This window comes from Epinephelus fuscoguttatus, linkage group LG5, assembly GCF_011397635.1.
Source record: "Epinephelus fuscoguttatus linkage group LG5, E.fuscoguttatus.final_Chr_v1".
Lineage (NCBI taxonomy): Eukaryota > Metazoa > Chordata > Actinopteri > Perciformes > Serranidae > Epinephelus > Epinephelus fuscoguttatus.
Window position 1 is genome coordinate 34,720,818 of NC_064756.1, and position 13,869 is coordinate 34,734,686.

At 41.4% G+C, this 13,869-nt stretch overlaps 1 protein-coding gene across 1 annotated transcript in view; it reads right to left on the reverse strand.

The window, feature by feature from the left end:
• Nucleotides 1–1,884: 1,884 nt before the first annotated feature.
• LOC125888917 (tyrosine-protein kinase receptor UFO) overlaps nt 1,885–13,869 on the reverse strand; it is a 32,763-nt gene continuing 20,778 nt past the window's right edge. Inside the window, exons 11-20 of the mRNA XM_049576565.1 lie at nt 12,543–12,672; nt 12,167–12,258; nt 9,123–9,218; nt 8,665–8,742; nt 8,052–8,144; nt 6,774–6,895; nt 6,058–6,167; nt 5,479–5,638; nt 4,049–4,185; nt 1,885–3,109 (exon numbers count right to left, since the gene is read on the reverse strand). Of these exons, the coding sequence (XP_049432522.1) occupies nt 2,650–3,109; nt 4,049–4,185; nt 5,479–5,638; nt 6,058–6,167; nt 6,774–6,895; nt 8,052–8,144; nt 8,665–8,742; nt 9,123–9,218; nt 12,167–12,258; nt 12,543–12,672 (1,478 nt within the window). The 3' untranslated portion in view covers nt 1,885–2,649. The remainder of the gene's footprint in view (nt 3,110–4,048; nt 4,186–5,478; nt 5,639–6,057; nt 6,168–6,773; nt 6,896–8,051; nt 8,145–8,664; nt 8,743–9,122; nt 9,219–12,166; nt 12,259–12,542; nt 12,673–13,869) is intronic.

The following is a 13,869-nucleotide window of genomic DNA, read 5'->3' on the forward strand; positions in this document are numbered from 1 at the left end:
TTCATCTAAACAAGGAATTTCAGTAATGCTACAGGTATAAAATATCACTGTATACTGTTTCATATAGTACCTTTGATGTATACATCTGAGAAACACAGCGCCTCATTGAAACAATAGCTCTCCCAAAATGTGTGTTGGAATATGGTCCATTCCAATGACAAAAGTATAAACTAAAGCAAATATATATATATATAGTGTGGATATATATAAAAATAAGTGCATGCACAATGCAAAGTTGCAGCTGGTGAGCCTCACAGCACACTTGCTGCTGCTTTCTGTCTCCTCCTCCTCCTCCTTGACTCTGCTGGTACCAGAATTCTATTTACAGTGCTAAACCTCGAGAAACAAAAATATCGCAGAATAAAAGAGCGCCAGGATGATGTCAGATGATGAGGTTAGTCATGTTTCCCAGTCTCCCAGTCTTTGCTCATTTATGGAAAGCACTCCGCTGAATGGAGTTAAAGAAGTATTTCACTGGTGGAATGATGGTCTTGGTCTATAAACCTGGGCTGTTTATGCAGTAAAAAGACGCAAAAAAGGGCTGTGGCATTTGCTTCTGTGAAAGAGGTAGAAAACCTACAATTACCAGAATGCACTTTGCCTCATTGGACCAATAAACACTCCCAAAAGGTGAGTAATGCGAGCTTTTCCATTTTCCCACAGGAAACAGCTGGCTGGTAACAAACAGTCTCAAATTACAGATAAACAGTGCACTAAAACATGTTTCTGGAGACATTTAAGGTGAGAAATAGGAGATATTGTAACAGAATATTGATTCATATTTTGTCAGCACTGCTCAGTTTTATCATTTGATCAGTTTGGAGTTTGAGAGAGGCCAGTCTCTCTCTCCCAATCTGCTTCTATACTCTCTGTGTCTGGGCATACAAAAATGCAGAAGTACAATCTGTAGTTCAAGCAACAGCCCTAGAACCACAAAAAATTGAGCTGAGAGATGAGCAAGGAGATCTGTGCACTGGTAAGATGAGAACATTTACCACAGTTCATTTATACATGCTACCCACATTGTTATGATACAAAGCTGGTTAAAAATGGGCACATTATCCCTTTAAATGCGTTCACAGGCTTTGTTCTCTGCCTTTATGAATATGCAAGTTGTTACATGTGAACTAATTTCATGAGAGGCGTCTGCAGGAAGACTGTCCAGAAAGTCATTAACACAAAAAAGGCGTAAAAGATATACAAATTATCAACAAACATACAATGATATAAAAACATTAGTGCAAAGTTGTAGAAATACAAAAATCAGCATTTTTTTTTTTAAAAAAAAGACAAAATGTGTAATAACACTGTGCTTGAGCCAAATGCAAAGGTGAGGAGCTTATCCCGCCATTTGCCTTGGGTAACTCCATTATGTCCGTACCAAGCCTCAGTCCATCCACCTGCCTCTGATTATCTGTACCCTCTTGATTTGACCAGTACCTCTGCCACTGCTGAGCAAACTCTCAGGTTCCTGAGTTGTGACAAAGATGTATGGACTAGTTGAAACAGGACTTACACATGTTGCCTTGTGTGGACGGTACATGGCTCATGGTGCTTCATGCACACCTAGCAGTATGACCCCTGGAGAGGAAGCAGGGGTTGTTAGAGCGCTACATTAGGCTATCATACAAACTCCTGTGGGTTTTGATCAATAAGATGGAGGATCCTCATTCAAAACAGCCTCACACAAAAGTCTCTAAAGCCTGAAGTGGAATTTATTTTCTCAGCAAATTTGGTCTCTTTATATTGTCTAAATGTATTACTTATCTTTAAAAATGATATTCCATTTATATTCTGTTGCTGTCGGGTAAAAGTCTGAACTTTAGGTATGGTGAACTTGGTGAAAATGCAGCTTGAAGTTGAAAAATTATGGTGCTCAATGTTAAAAAAAAAAAAGCAGCCCAACAGCGACACTGCTGGGGATTTTAGCCCTAAACTCATCTTATTGTCCTTCATAAACTGTATCAAAGTAGCCAGTCATCTTCATCAGATGGCACCTTCAGTGACGGAGACACTGTTGCTGCTTCCTTTCTTCCCTACCAGTCCTTGACATTTTTTTGCTCAGTTACACAGCATGGATTCAGATGGGTGAGGTTTCTCCATCAGAGGAACACTTTCCTCAGCTGGTGCGAGTCCTCCATCTTAGCCCTTACTCACAAGTTCGAGCTCCTGAGTTTGTTTGGTTGTAGATTCAGCCTGGCAGTGTCTGAGCTGGTTTCACAGAGATTTTCTAGCTTAATCGTGTGAAGGAGATCAATCTGTTGTATGTAGGTAGTTGTGCAGGTATGGTATTTTATTGCTATAGTGACTAGGAATTAATTTCTCTGATTGTGCTGCAGTGTACGTGTCCTTAAAACTTGTTCACCCATCATCTATCATTGTGTTTCTCCTGCTACACTTATCAGACAATAACTTTTGCACTCATTTGGAAATGTGCTCATTTCAGAGGGTTGACAAAGGAGATAATCCTAGTCCTTCACCTCCTTGGAATGTCTTCGGCTATGTGTGTAGTTGTGCAAAATATGAATGTAGGGGCACGTTTGGTTTCTTACAGTCAGTAGCAAGAGGCTGGATCTCGTTCATGGACCGGGGTTAAAAGGTAGCACGCTTTGGCAGTGACGAGTCTTGTAATTTTTAAGAGTGAAGCCATCACTGCCAGGGCAGTTTCCTGGACCCTTCCCTGTCCTCCAGCAGCTCGACAGTTGGGGTGGGAGCCGGGGTGGGGTTGGGAGTGGAGTGGCAGGAGGGCTGTATAGGCAGCGTGGCTGTGGAGGACGACACTGGCATGTCCAGGCTCTCCAAGGACTCAGAGAGGGCTCGGTTGGTCTCGTGTTGGGGACAGAGGACGTAGCGGTTGGGGTGGTGGACCTCCACTGTGGTCACAGAGTCTAGGCCCTTCAGGCAGAGAGGGGCTGGTCCCCCAATGGGGTCACGGCCACCAACGGCCCCTAGCTCCATGGAAGACTCGTCCATGTTGACGTACAAGATCTCATCTGGGTCCTGGGTGTCTGGAAGATCCTCAAGGGCTTTTTCCAGCTCGCAGCGCAGGGACTCAAATGACGGGCGATCCTTCGGGCTCAGCAGCCAGCAGGAGAACATCAGGGCGTAGCTGGAGAGGAAGAAGAAATGTTCATTGTATTTAATGTAGAATTCAAATGGAATATGATATGAAAAGTATATATAGTATGCGTAGTAGTATATAATAGTATATAAGTAAGTATTTAGTAGTAGGTCTCTTCTCCAAAACAAATGGAGATTGGTGATTTAAATCAGTAAAAACACTGAATAAATTTCATGTTAATTTTTTTTTTTTCTAACACTGCTCATTGCGGAGAGGCTGCAAATTACAGTAGCTGACGTGAAAATGCAAATGACCCCATCTAGAGTCAGTTTTTGGTTTGTCTGTTTCAGACAGAGGGTTAGCTTACCTAGAAAGCCTTTGTTCCCTCCCAAAATTTCCAGATAATAAATTAATATTTATTACTTTGCTGTTATAAACATGGTATATACATATCTTAAACCGGATGTTTCCATGAAATTCCTTTTACCTATTCTATCTCTACCACTATAGTCTTTTCATGGTTCTACAACTAAATTGGTCAGAAGTGGCAGAAGTGTTATGTCTTGGAAAATTTTCCTATGATTAGCAGCAAATAATAAATTCCTTTTTCCTGGAATTTCGTTGGATATTATCTGGAAATTGTGAAACTTAGAAAATGATGTTACTGTTAAACAAGTTAGACTGAAACTAATTTGAAACTTCATATCATTAAAATATCAGTCTTACACTTATTACTAAGGAAGGGGCAAGTTTTTTAAATTGGGGAAATCTATCCTGGAACAAAATTGTTCTGTAAAATTGTGTTTATCTAGGAATCTTTAAGAAACATGGAAAAAATTCAAAGTATCATCTGAGCTCCTTGAAAAGCACATCTGTTTTTAGCCTCTAGCCTTGATTGCTTTATGGTAAAAAGGTACATCTAATCAGGAGGCGAAAGATTCCCAAAGTACTTCATCATCAGCTGAGTGTGTTTAGTGAGGCACTCACATGCTGTCCAGACAGTCCGGAGGCTGTTTGAGACGGTTCCCCTGTCTCAGGTAATCATAAATCTCACTGTTTTCCACCCCAGGGTATGGAGTCTGGCCCCGTGTGGCGATCTCCCACATGGTGACACCAAATGACCACTGAGAGAGAAATAGAGAGAAGGAAAGGTGTAGGAAATGGTAAGGAGGGAGAGAGAGGGAAAGGGTTAAAGAGTTCTGAATTCCTTTAGGGTTTTACACACCTTGTCATGCACAACTCAAACATTAATCTGCACTGGTCAAACACTGGCTATGGGAATAACACAGCCATGTTTGTCTAGGCTTTACAGACATCCTTCTACGCACAGCTTACTAAAAAATGCACATCCTTTTTAACACTTTCACATGTGCATGGAAACCAGGGCCCCTCGTGCATACATACATACACACAGTCATAATATCAGCTGTTACTGCTCATGTCTGTCCCAAATGTTAATATATATGTAAAGTATATTCTACTGAAAACTGAAAACTTTCAGTTCTCTCATCATGAGGATATTACAGTAGTGCCATTTCTCAGTTTTGAAGCGTAAAAAAAAGGTCAAAAGTTAATCACTGAACTGATAATAGACTGGAATTCATCTGTTTTTGTAACTTGTGAGGACATTGTCTCAACTTGCACTCATTTCCTGGAGGCCAGACTTTACCATAACAACTACATGCACAACTCTGGACTATCCCTTTACCATTATGGTATCCTTAGAGCAATAGTCATCCAAAATCGACTTTTTCCTATACACTCACCTCATGTAGACATCAGTTTTGACAGTGGAACTAAAATAAACCATCTAACCTACTGAAACTTCTTAAACTAGCCAAAGTAGAGTGCCACAGTAGAGTGCTTCCATTTCATCCTGTCACTCGCCTTGATGCTCCAAAATGCTGTCTTAATGTAATGTAATTAGTCATATGATGAAATGATGATTGATTGGAAAACACTGAGCAAGTGAATTTCCTTTGGGATCAATAAAGTATTTATCTATCTATCTATCCATGTAGCTGACATGGGGTAATGCATTAGGCTGCAGGGTGCTTTAAGAAGTTTCTGTAGAGTTTTTGATTCATTCTGCTGTGAAATTTATCACCACTTAAATGTACAGTGTGTAGGGTTTATAAGCATCTGTTGGCAGAAAATGGTATACAAAATCTGTAACTATTAGTCATTAGTTTATAATCACCTGGAAATAGAAACCATTGTGTTTTATTACCTTAGAATGAGCTGTTTATATCTACAATAGCCCAGAACGGACAAACCAAAGACCCATTCTAGATAGGGCCATTCCCCAGATGGGAGACGAGTCCCCACAAAGGAATTAATACACTCACACACACACACACACACACACACACACACACACACACACACACACACAAAGACATAGTGGGTGAACTAACCACATCACTCTTAGTGGTGTAGACACGATCAGCCAAGCTTTCAATAGCGATCCATTTGACGGGCATCTTTGAGATCCGCCCCTGCCTGTAGTAGTCTCCATTGTAGATCTTCTTAGAGAGGCCAAAGTCAGCCACACATACATTCATGTTCTCATTCAGCCTGAGGAGGAGACACAAGAGTGTTATAATTCTGGAAAAAGGGCATTCAGGCAATGGTGGGAAGTACAAAAACAAGATAAAGTGCTGTAAAATTTTGAGATACTACTCCACTACATTTTTGTACTTGTTTATCCCACTACATTTACTTGAAAGCTGTAGTTGCTAGTTATTTTCTACATACAAAATATATGATAGTATTATATAATAGGAAGCACAGTTTATTAAACGCAATACCCATGCTGGAATGGTATGCCTGTCCTGTATCATATTAGCCTTCTTGGACTTCCCCTCTCCCAGATGTTGTTTTGAGCACAGTCTCTTGGTCTACTTTTAGTTCTCTTTAAGTTCCTCTTGAAAGAACAAGTGATAACACATACAGGAACCAAGAAAGTAAAAAGTGGAAGCAGGAATTGTGCTTACATGCAGTTGCGAGCGGCGAGGTCTCTGTGGATGAAGTTCTTGCTGCTGAGGTACTCCATCCCTCGGGCAATATCGGTCATAAACTTTACCAACATTTGAGATGGGAGGTACTGCAGGACAGTGCAGATAGAAAAAGGTTTCAGTCACACACAGCTGACATTTCTTTTCTGCACAGTAGAGGGCACTAGAGTCTTTGAGGACCTATAATCTATCTGAACTTAATGTTCCCTGCCCCACATACTAACAGCCTCCTCCTGTGGGAAGAATCGGGTTCAACACCATTATGTTTTTGAATGTTTGCCGAGCTCATGGATGTTTCAACATTCTGTAAGAATCTTGTTTTGATTAGGCTTGTGTTTCTCAACTCGGCTCTTCGGGGACTTACTGCGTACAGCACTTCTCGATTCCAAAAAAACATCTCATCCATTAATAAGTTAGCAGATAGCAACAACAGACGCATATCTGGTGTTTTCATGACTTCAGAGTATATGCACTGCCAAGAAGGTGTGGATAAGGACTTACTGTAACAAACACTTTACGTCTACATTGACCTTTGGATTCCATTTTGCTGACAGACACTTATGTGAACTTCTAAACCCTGTACCCATTAAGCTGTTAAATTGTGTGAGACTATGTGCGTGCGACTGCCTGTGTTTGCACGAGTGTATGTGTTGCTGACTCTGCTTTCATGGTTTTTTGTTTAAAATCAGACTAACCACAGGACAGTCTCCCAGCCTTGAGTATAGCAGATAGCTGTGCAGGTCGCCGTGTTTCATATAGGGCAGGATGACCACAGGGGAGGGGTAACCTTCACTCTCCACAGTCTGCAGACACACACCTGGAAAAACACCTCAGCTTAGTATTATACACATAGACTACAAACATGTTCTCTACACATAGAAATTGCATAGAGATATTACTCATTATCTTAAAACAACTCTTGAATTTGCTAATTAAATAAGACAGTATTTTTTAAAGGGTCCGTTCGCACATATTTGTGGTTTCTTTTACCCAGGTTTTTAAATATTCATCTCAAACATTTAATCTTTCCAAAGACTAATGTCACTGATACTCTTAATAATTTTCTAAAAAAAAGTCTAATAAATCAGGACTATTACTTCGGTAGAAAGTAGTTCCATCAAAACCTATTTATAGTGAGCATTATGGGGAACCTGAGCAATCTTCAGACACTTGAACAAGAACTGAACAAGACTGTTTTTCTGATGATGTATTGCTGTTTAATCTTTTTTTAAATGCAATGTTTAATGTCAAAGGAATACTTTATCCACAAAATGACCATTTGTGAATTAATTATTCATGTTGTGTTACCTTGAATTTGTAAAGAAAACTTTGCTTTTCTCACATGACTCCAAGGGAAAACGGCAGACATGTTGATTTATTGATTGACTGGGTACAACAGTGAAAGTCCTGCAGTGTAATCCAAGTCTCATTTATCCAGCTGTATGCTCAGTACTTCACAAACACACCCATTTTATTTAAAAAAAAAAAAAACCTTAGTATTAGAGTCTGGCTTTGAGGAGAGAATAGAAAAGTTTCACTTTTAGTTCAGTTTTAGGTACTAAAGTTTTTGCAAAAATGTATGTGTTTGGGAAGTACTGAGCATACAAGTGGATAACTGAGACTTGGATTATATGGCATGAGTTGGGAGAGTTTGTAAATGGATATTGTGATATAGTTTTGCTGTTGTTAAACGTGGTCCCCATCAATCAATAAATCAACATGTACGTCGTTTTCTGCAGAGGCATGCCAGAAAAACAAAGGTCTCTTTACAAAGTCAAAGTAACATGGTGTGACTAATTGATATAATGGTCATTTTGTGGGTGCAGTATTCCTTTAAATGGATTCACCTGCACTGTGCTTATCTGAAAACCTGGGTAAAGAAACCCAAGAATACAGGGTAAGAGAGAAAACGTGTATTTTTGTAACATCAATTAGCTGATCTTTGATGTGGTGGGTGGGCAGTATGAACTCACCTAGAAGCCTCATGACATTGGGGTGGTCAAACTCTTTCATGCAGGCGGCCTCACGGAGAAAATCTTCCATCTCTGAGCGTGTACAGATGGCAACTGGGGAGGAGACAAGCGGAGGTGAGGCTGTGTGGTTTTGTTAAGCTCATGGCTGCCAGGTTGAGAGGTGGCCAGGGTTAGAAATAAACTTTTATTTCAGAAGTTGTTTTGGCTCCTGAATTTATTAAACTATGATTTAAGACATGTTAGCAGTTTTTACCACTAAGTTTGTTTTAACTTCACCACCACAGTCTAAAACTGGCAGAAATCTCACATTAGAGGGTGGCACTGTTTTTTCCCAACTTTTAGTTGCTTGTAATCCCTCTTTTTCCCCTCAACTTCACTTCGTTTTTACACAATTGTTTTTATTTTGGCACTCCGGTCAACACGGGGTCAATTTTTTCTTCTGCCAATATTTTTCACAAGCTGCATCGTTGTCTGTTTTCCGATCAAAAACTGACATTTTTGCCCCCAACACTTGTTAATTTCTGACCCAGGGGGCTGTGCATCAGTTGGTCAGTGTCTCCAAGATGAAGGGATTCATTGTGGTGACTGCTGAGTACTTTTACAGTCTACTCACTCTTCATAGTCTTGACAGCAACTTTGAGAACAGACTCCTCCTGAGTCAGCAGCCCTTCCATCACAGAGCCAAACTCCCCTGAAGAAAGAAATTAAAACACAATCAAACACCCAGTTTAGATGCAACAATATTAAATGTCATGTTAAACAGTGAGGAGTTGTTCGTCTACTGACTTCACAGAGTACAAGGCTATGAGGTTATCTCTTCGTACGCTGTTAGACTAGACCCAGGGTCAAAACATGTTAGTGTCAGACAGAAATGACTGGAGATAAGCGGAAAGCATGCATTAGTGCTGCTGCAAATAAATCCTAACTATGAACTACAGTATGTACCAACCCTGTGTTTACAAATGACCTTTTCACCTTGTTGTTTGTCAGGCACTCCCTGTACTTACACCGTACATATCAACTCCAGGCTGTCCCAGAAATAGGACTGACACAAACAAAACAAAGCAGTACCTTCTCCCAGGGTCTTTCCCAGGGTGAGTTTATGTCTGTCCACCATCACGTCTTGGAGCTTCTGCTTCAGCTCGTCGCTGATGCCCAGGCTGTTCACTGAGGAGGGAAAAATAAGGAATTTTAATGGTGTTTGGGGCGTAAAGAATTTTAATGAACAACACAGAAAAGAGTGGAATAACAGCCAGACTGTAAAACCTAAATGCACAACACCAAGCCAAAAACAAAGTGTTAATAAACACTGCCAGCTTGAACAACAATGGAAATAAGACTATAACTGAACTAAAAACCACCCTGTCTACTTGTAAAACTCACTAGAAAAAAACATCTTAGCTTTATTCTTTTTGTTATGGCAGAAAATGAGGTCACATAACATTATTTGATTTGTACTAAATAACTCAGTATCTATTGTTTCTAATGCACAACATTCAGGCGTACTTAAAACTTACTTTAAACATCAATGATCATATCTTACAAAAAGTCTTATCACTTTCAGAGTGTTAAAATTTGAGTCTACACTGCAAATAAATCTTCAAGTCAAAATGAAAAACTACACATAAATATAACTGGAACTAAAACTACCAAACCCCAAAACTTAAACTAAAACTTGAAGCGATGGTTCAGATCTTTTGAAGTGGGGCTGTATGAGGTACTTATACATAATCAATGTATTTCATACAGTAGATATCTGTTGGCAGTTTGGCCCCCTGTTTGGAGAAACAGACCTAAGTCTAACATGGAAGGAAGGCAGTGTACTGCTGTGGACAGGGGCAGCAAAGTCCTACCTAAAAACATAAATATTAGTTTATGTGTATGCTACATTTAGAGTATTTGCACTGCTTTACCAGACAGGGCTGAAATGAGTGAGAAATACAGTCTCTTTAAAGCCAGACTCCGCTGAGAAGAACAGTGATTTACAGTAACATGAACATAGGAGCGGCTGGTCGACCGCTGTTATTTTGTTAGTGTTAATGTGTGACTTTGGCATTTAAAAGGGTTTGTTTGGATTCCCATGAGTCACACAATAACACAAACACACTTACTGATCGAGGCAGTGGTAGACCAGAAACTCCTGTGTTCAGCAAGACCAAATTACAGTTTTTGTCAGAGGAGTCTGCTGGCTTTGACGGGATTGTAAATGGGGGACTGAAGGTATTAATTGCTTCTTCGTCGGAAATGTCTGTCTGATGGAGAGGTAAAGGGGTGAAAATACTTGCAATATGGCGTGCACTTAAACTGTTAAATGTTTTTAAGTGGGACATTTCAATTGGCTAAAATATGTTTTGCTGCCGCCCCCATCCACAGCAGTACATTGCTTAGCTTCCTTGTCAATACTCCTGCTGCTTCTCCAAAGTGAGAGTGTGCAGACCACCGTTTAACATATGTAATACACTGATTATGTATCCCATACAACACCACTAAAAAAATACAAACTATCCCTTTAAGTGCAGCTGAAAATAGAGTCAAAAACAAACAAAAATTTAAAAAATAATCCCAAACTATAATAGGTCCACTGTCTGACTATCTGACATGGAGCCTCTCTGGGCTCTCAGATGATTGACCATGTGATTCTGCAGGGGAGCAGGTTGGGGACTTGAGGTCAGAGGATTTACGCTGGTTTAAATATTCCTGACTCCCTTCAACCAGCTGGCTGTCATGGAGCTGTATGGTGACGAGCAGACTGCGCTGCAGACATCAGCTCTGTTTTCACATCTGGGCCAGAATATGACAAGTCAACGACATGTATCAGAGGACCCTCTCCAGCTGCTGCTACACCGTCAATCTGCCACGCGACAAACAACTATGTGCTCAGTCCTCAGGCATGTTCCAACACATGCTGGCGTGACCAGCTATTAGCCAATGCATGCAATAACCGAAGCCCCAGGGTTTCGACTTTGTCCTGACAAGTGGTCACAATTACTGGTCAACATCAGCAGCCTAAATTCCACCCAAATCCCTCCAATCTGACCCCTTCCTTTATTCCCACTGAGCTTTCCCTCATTCACTCAGAGTACACATTATCTGCACATCTCTTTTTTTGGCTAGTCTCATTTTACTCTCTGAATAAGTTTTTTTTTCTACAGTTTTGCCTTTCCCCTGGCCCCTTTGTGGCGGCAGCAAGCTGAGACTTGTGTATGAGGTCTGTACAAATATTACACCTGGGACAATGTCACGGCTTGAATGTGACCCAGCTGTGTGAAATCTGAGTCTGCATGCTGTGTTTACAGGTAACTATCTCTGTCTGTAATCATGAGGCCTCACAAGGACTTTATATTTCACTAGTATGTGGTCGTAGCGCCACTTGGACAAGACTTGAAACTCTCACTTTACTCCCCAAAGGTGAAATGACCTCCACTCAGAGCAGTGAAGTAACTTCTCGTCTGTTGTTACAGGCTGCTTAAGTTTGAAATCTCATTCATAGGAGGGGTACGTCAAGTCACTCTCTCCCTGATGTAAATGTATCCCCATAGTGTGCTGTTATCTTGATTTCACCTCCCCGCTCCCTCCTCTTTCCTCTGCTCTGCTCTGACAGTAAAATGCAGTTGAGTTAAATTTAATTCTGCCGTCAGTTAACTGACTATACAGGGCACAACTTCACACATGGCTTTACTGTACATCTAATTGATATGATTATAAAAAAGATAAAACTTTATAGAGCACAAGGGACACAGTGTTGTTGTGAAGTGTGTCAGCTGACTGAACACTCCAGGGCTGTTTTCACAGCTGTGGGGAATGAATTAACTCTTCGCATTCCTGCCTTTGATCAACCAAACAAATCGAGGACGTGATTCTTGTCTTGAAAAGTGGAGAAGAGAACTGTCATTGTATGTCATTACAACCAAAGATCTCCTTCCACTGAAATACTGGATCCGAGCCCAGGGCATGAAAGAAAATACTACCTTTTTTGTACTGCTATCTATCCTGGGGACAGAGGCACGTTTGGGCATGCAGTGAGATTCATCTCATACTGCTGTAGGGACAATCCGGTGCAAATATAAAGTGTCATCTTCCTGAGCAACATGCCGGGGCAGAGAGGGGAAACTCACATGTTGCTTCTGTAGTCCTGCGACTGTAGGTGCGGCGAGCGCGGTACCTGACCACAAGCTCTCCGCTCTCCATCATGGGTTCAAACGCCTCTCTGTGAATGCACACACACATCATGCAAATCAGGACAAAACACAATGAGAGGTCTCTCCAGCAGTTTTGTAAACACAGCTGAGAACATGGCATTGCTCCATAATTCATAAGAACGACTGCTGGTCTTGCTCAACAGATGTCTCCTACTCCGTCCAAATGTTTCAGAATGCATGCATTAGTAAAGCAACTGGGTCAAGGAGCAGAAAAACACTGAAGATCTTTTGGTTTGGCACAAATATCGAGAACCTCCCTTCCACCCACGAGGAGCGCCAACAGCCTACGCACCCAAAGCGCGTCTCCTTGTGCCGCAGCTTGGCCACGTAAACAGCCATGAGCACAGCAATGGACACAGCACCGGCGATGGCCATCACCACATACCACCAGTGCCAGGAAAAGGCTGGGGGCGATGACGGACCTATGGGAAGGGCAGGGATGTAGACAGAGACACAGGAGGATTAAGTCATGTGGGTTTTTTAAGGTGAAGGGAAAGTTTTGTTTTTTAATCAACTGAACTCAACTGAAGGCAAAGGACAAAAATGTAAAGCTGTGTAATTATTTATGAATGTAGTTGCACTTGTCAGCCTATATATGGGGTGTCACAGTGGCAGTGTACAATATTAAATGGTCAATTTCCTTTTACTAGATATGGAAATGCTTGTACTGTAGGTGTCTGACAGGATCTCCTCACATTATTGTCTTACAGGGGTTGTCAAGAAAGTTCATTCATTCTCATTATTCCCCTGTAAGAAAACAATGTTTGGTAACCTTTTATTTAGGATGGTCTGAAGGGACGCTCTGCTGTAAATGTTTATGTCATCAGTTGACCACAGCCACAAAGCTTTTTCTGCTAACATTACAGTCTGTCACAAAACATATTTTATAAACTCTTTATAAATGTTTTGTTTTTCAAATCTGGAGGCTTTAACAGTGCTGGAGAGGCAGCCACAGCAGGTGAGAGGAGAGCCAGGGCCTGCAGAGCATGTTGGAGGCTCAAAGTCCATGGGTGGACGTACACTGCAGGACAGCCGGCAGCGGTCACTCAGCTGTGGGCAGGGGCCCGCAAGACCTCCCTCTCTCTGGTTCTCTAACATGCTTTGAGGCCCTGGCTCTCCTCTCACCTGCTCTGACTGCTTCTCCAGCCCCTGTAAAACCTCCAGCATGCTCCGCTGGCCCAGGCTTGACTCTCAGCCACCTGGCTCTACCCCACAGCCCCTGAGCAGCCTCCAGCGAGCCCCACTAACCCAGGCTGTGCTCTGCTTCTCTGCCAGACAACCAGGGGGAGAGGGGTTGGGTTCATGCCCACAGCCCAGGGCCCTCTGTCAGCTTTCCTCCGGACCATCCACTCAAGCATCAACCTTATTTTACAGTCTGCTAATTACCTGATATATTTACTCAGAAATTCTATGATAACAAAATATAGGTATATTATTATTATTAGTACCAAAAGAACTGGCGAGTAAGTACAAAGTAATTACTTAGTAAGTACATTTAGTTTACCGATCAGGAAACTAGATGAAAAAATAAGATGAAGAAAGTGCCCAAATGAACTGTAAGTAAGTGCTAAGTTATTATCAAGTAGTTATATACTACGTAATGGGAAACACCGCAGTAT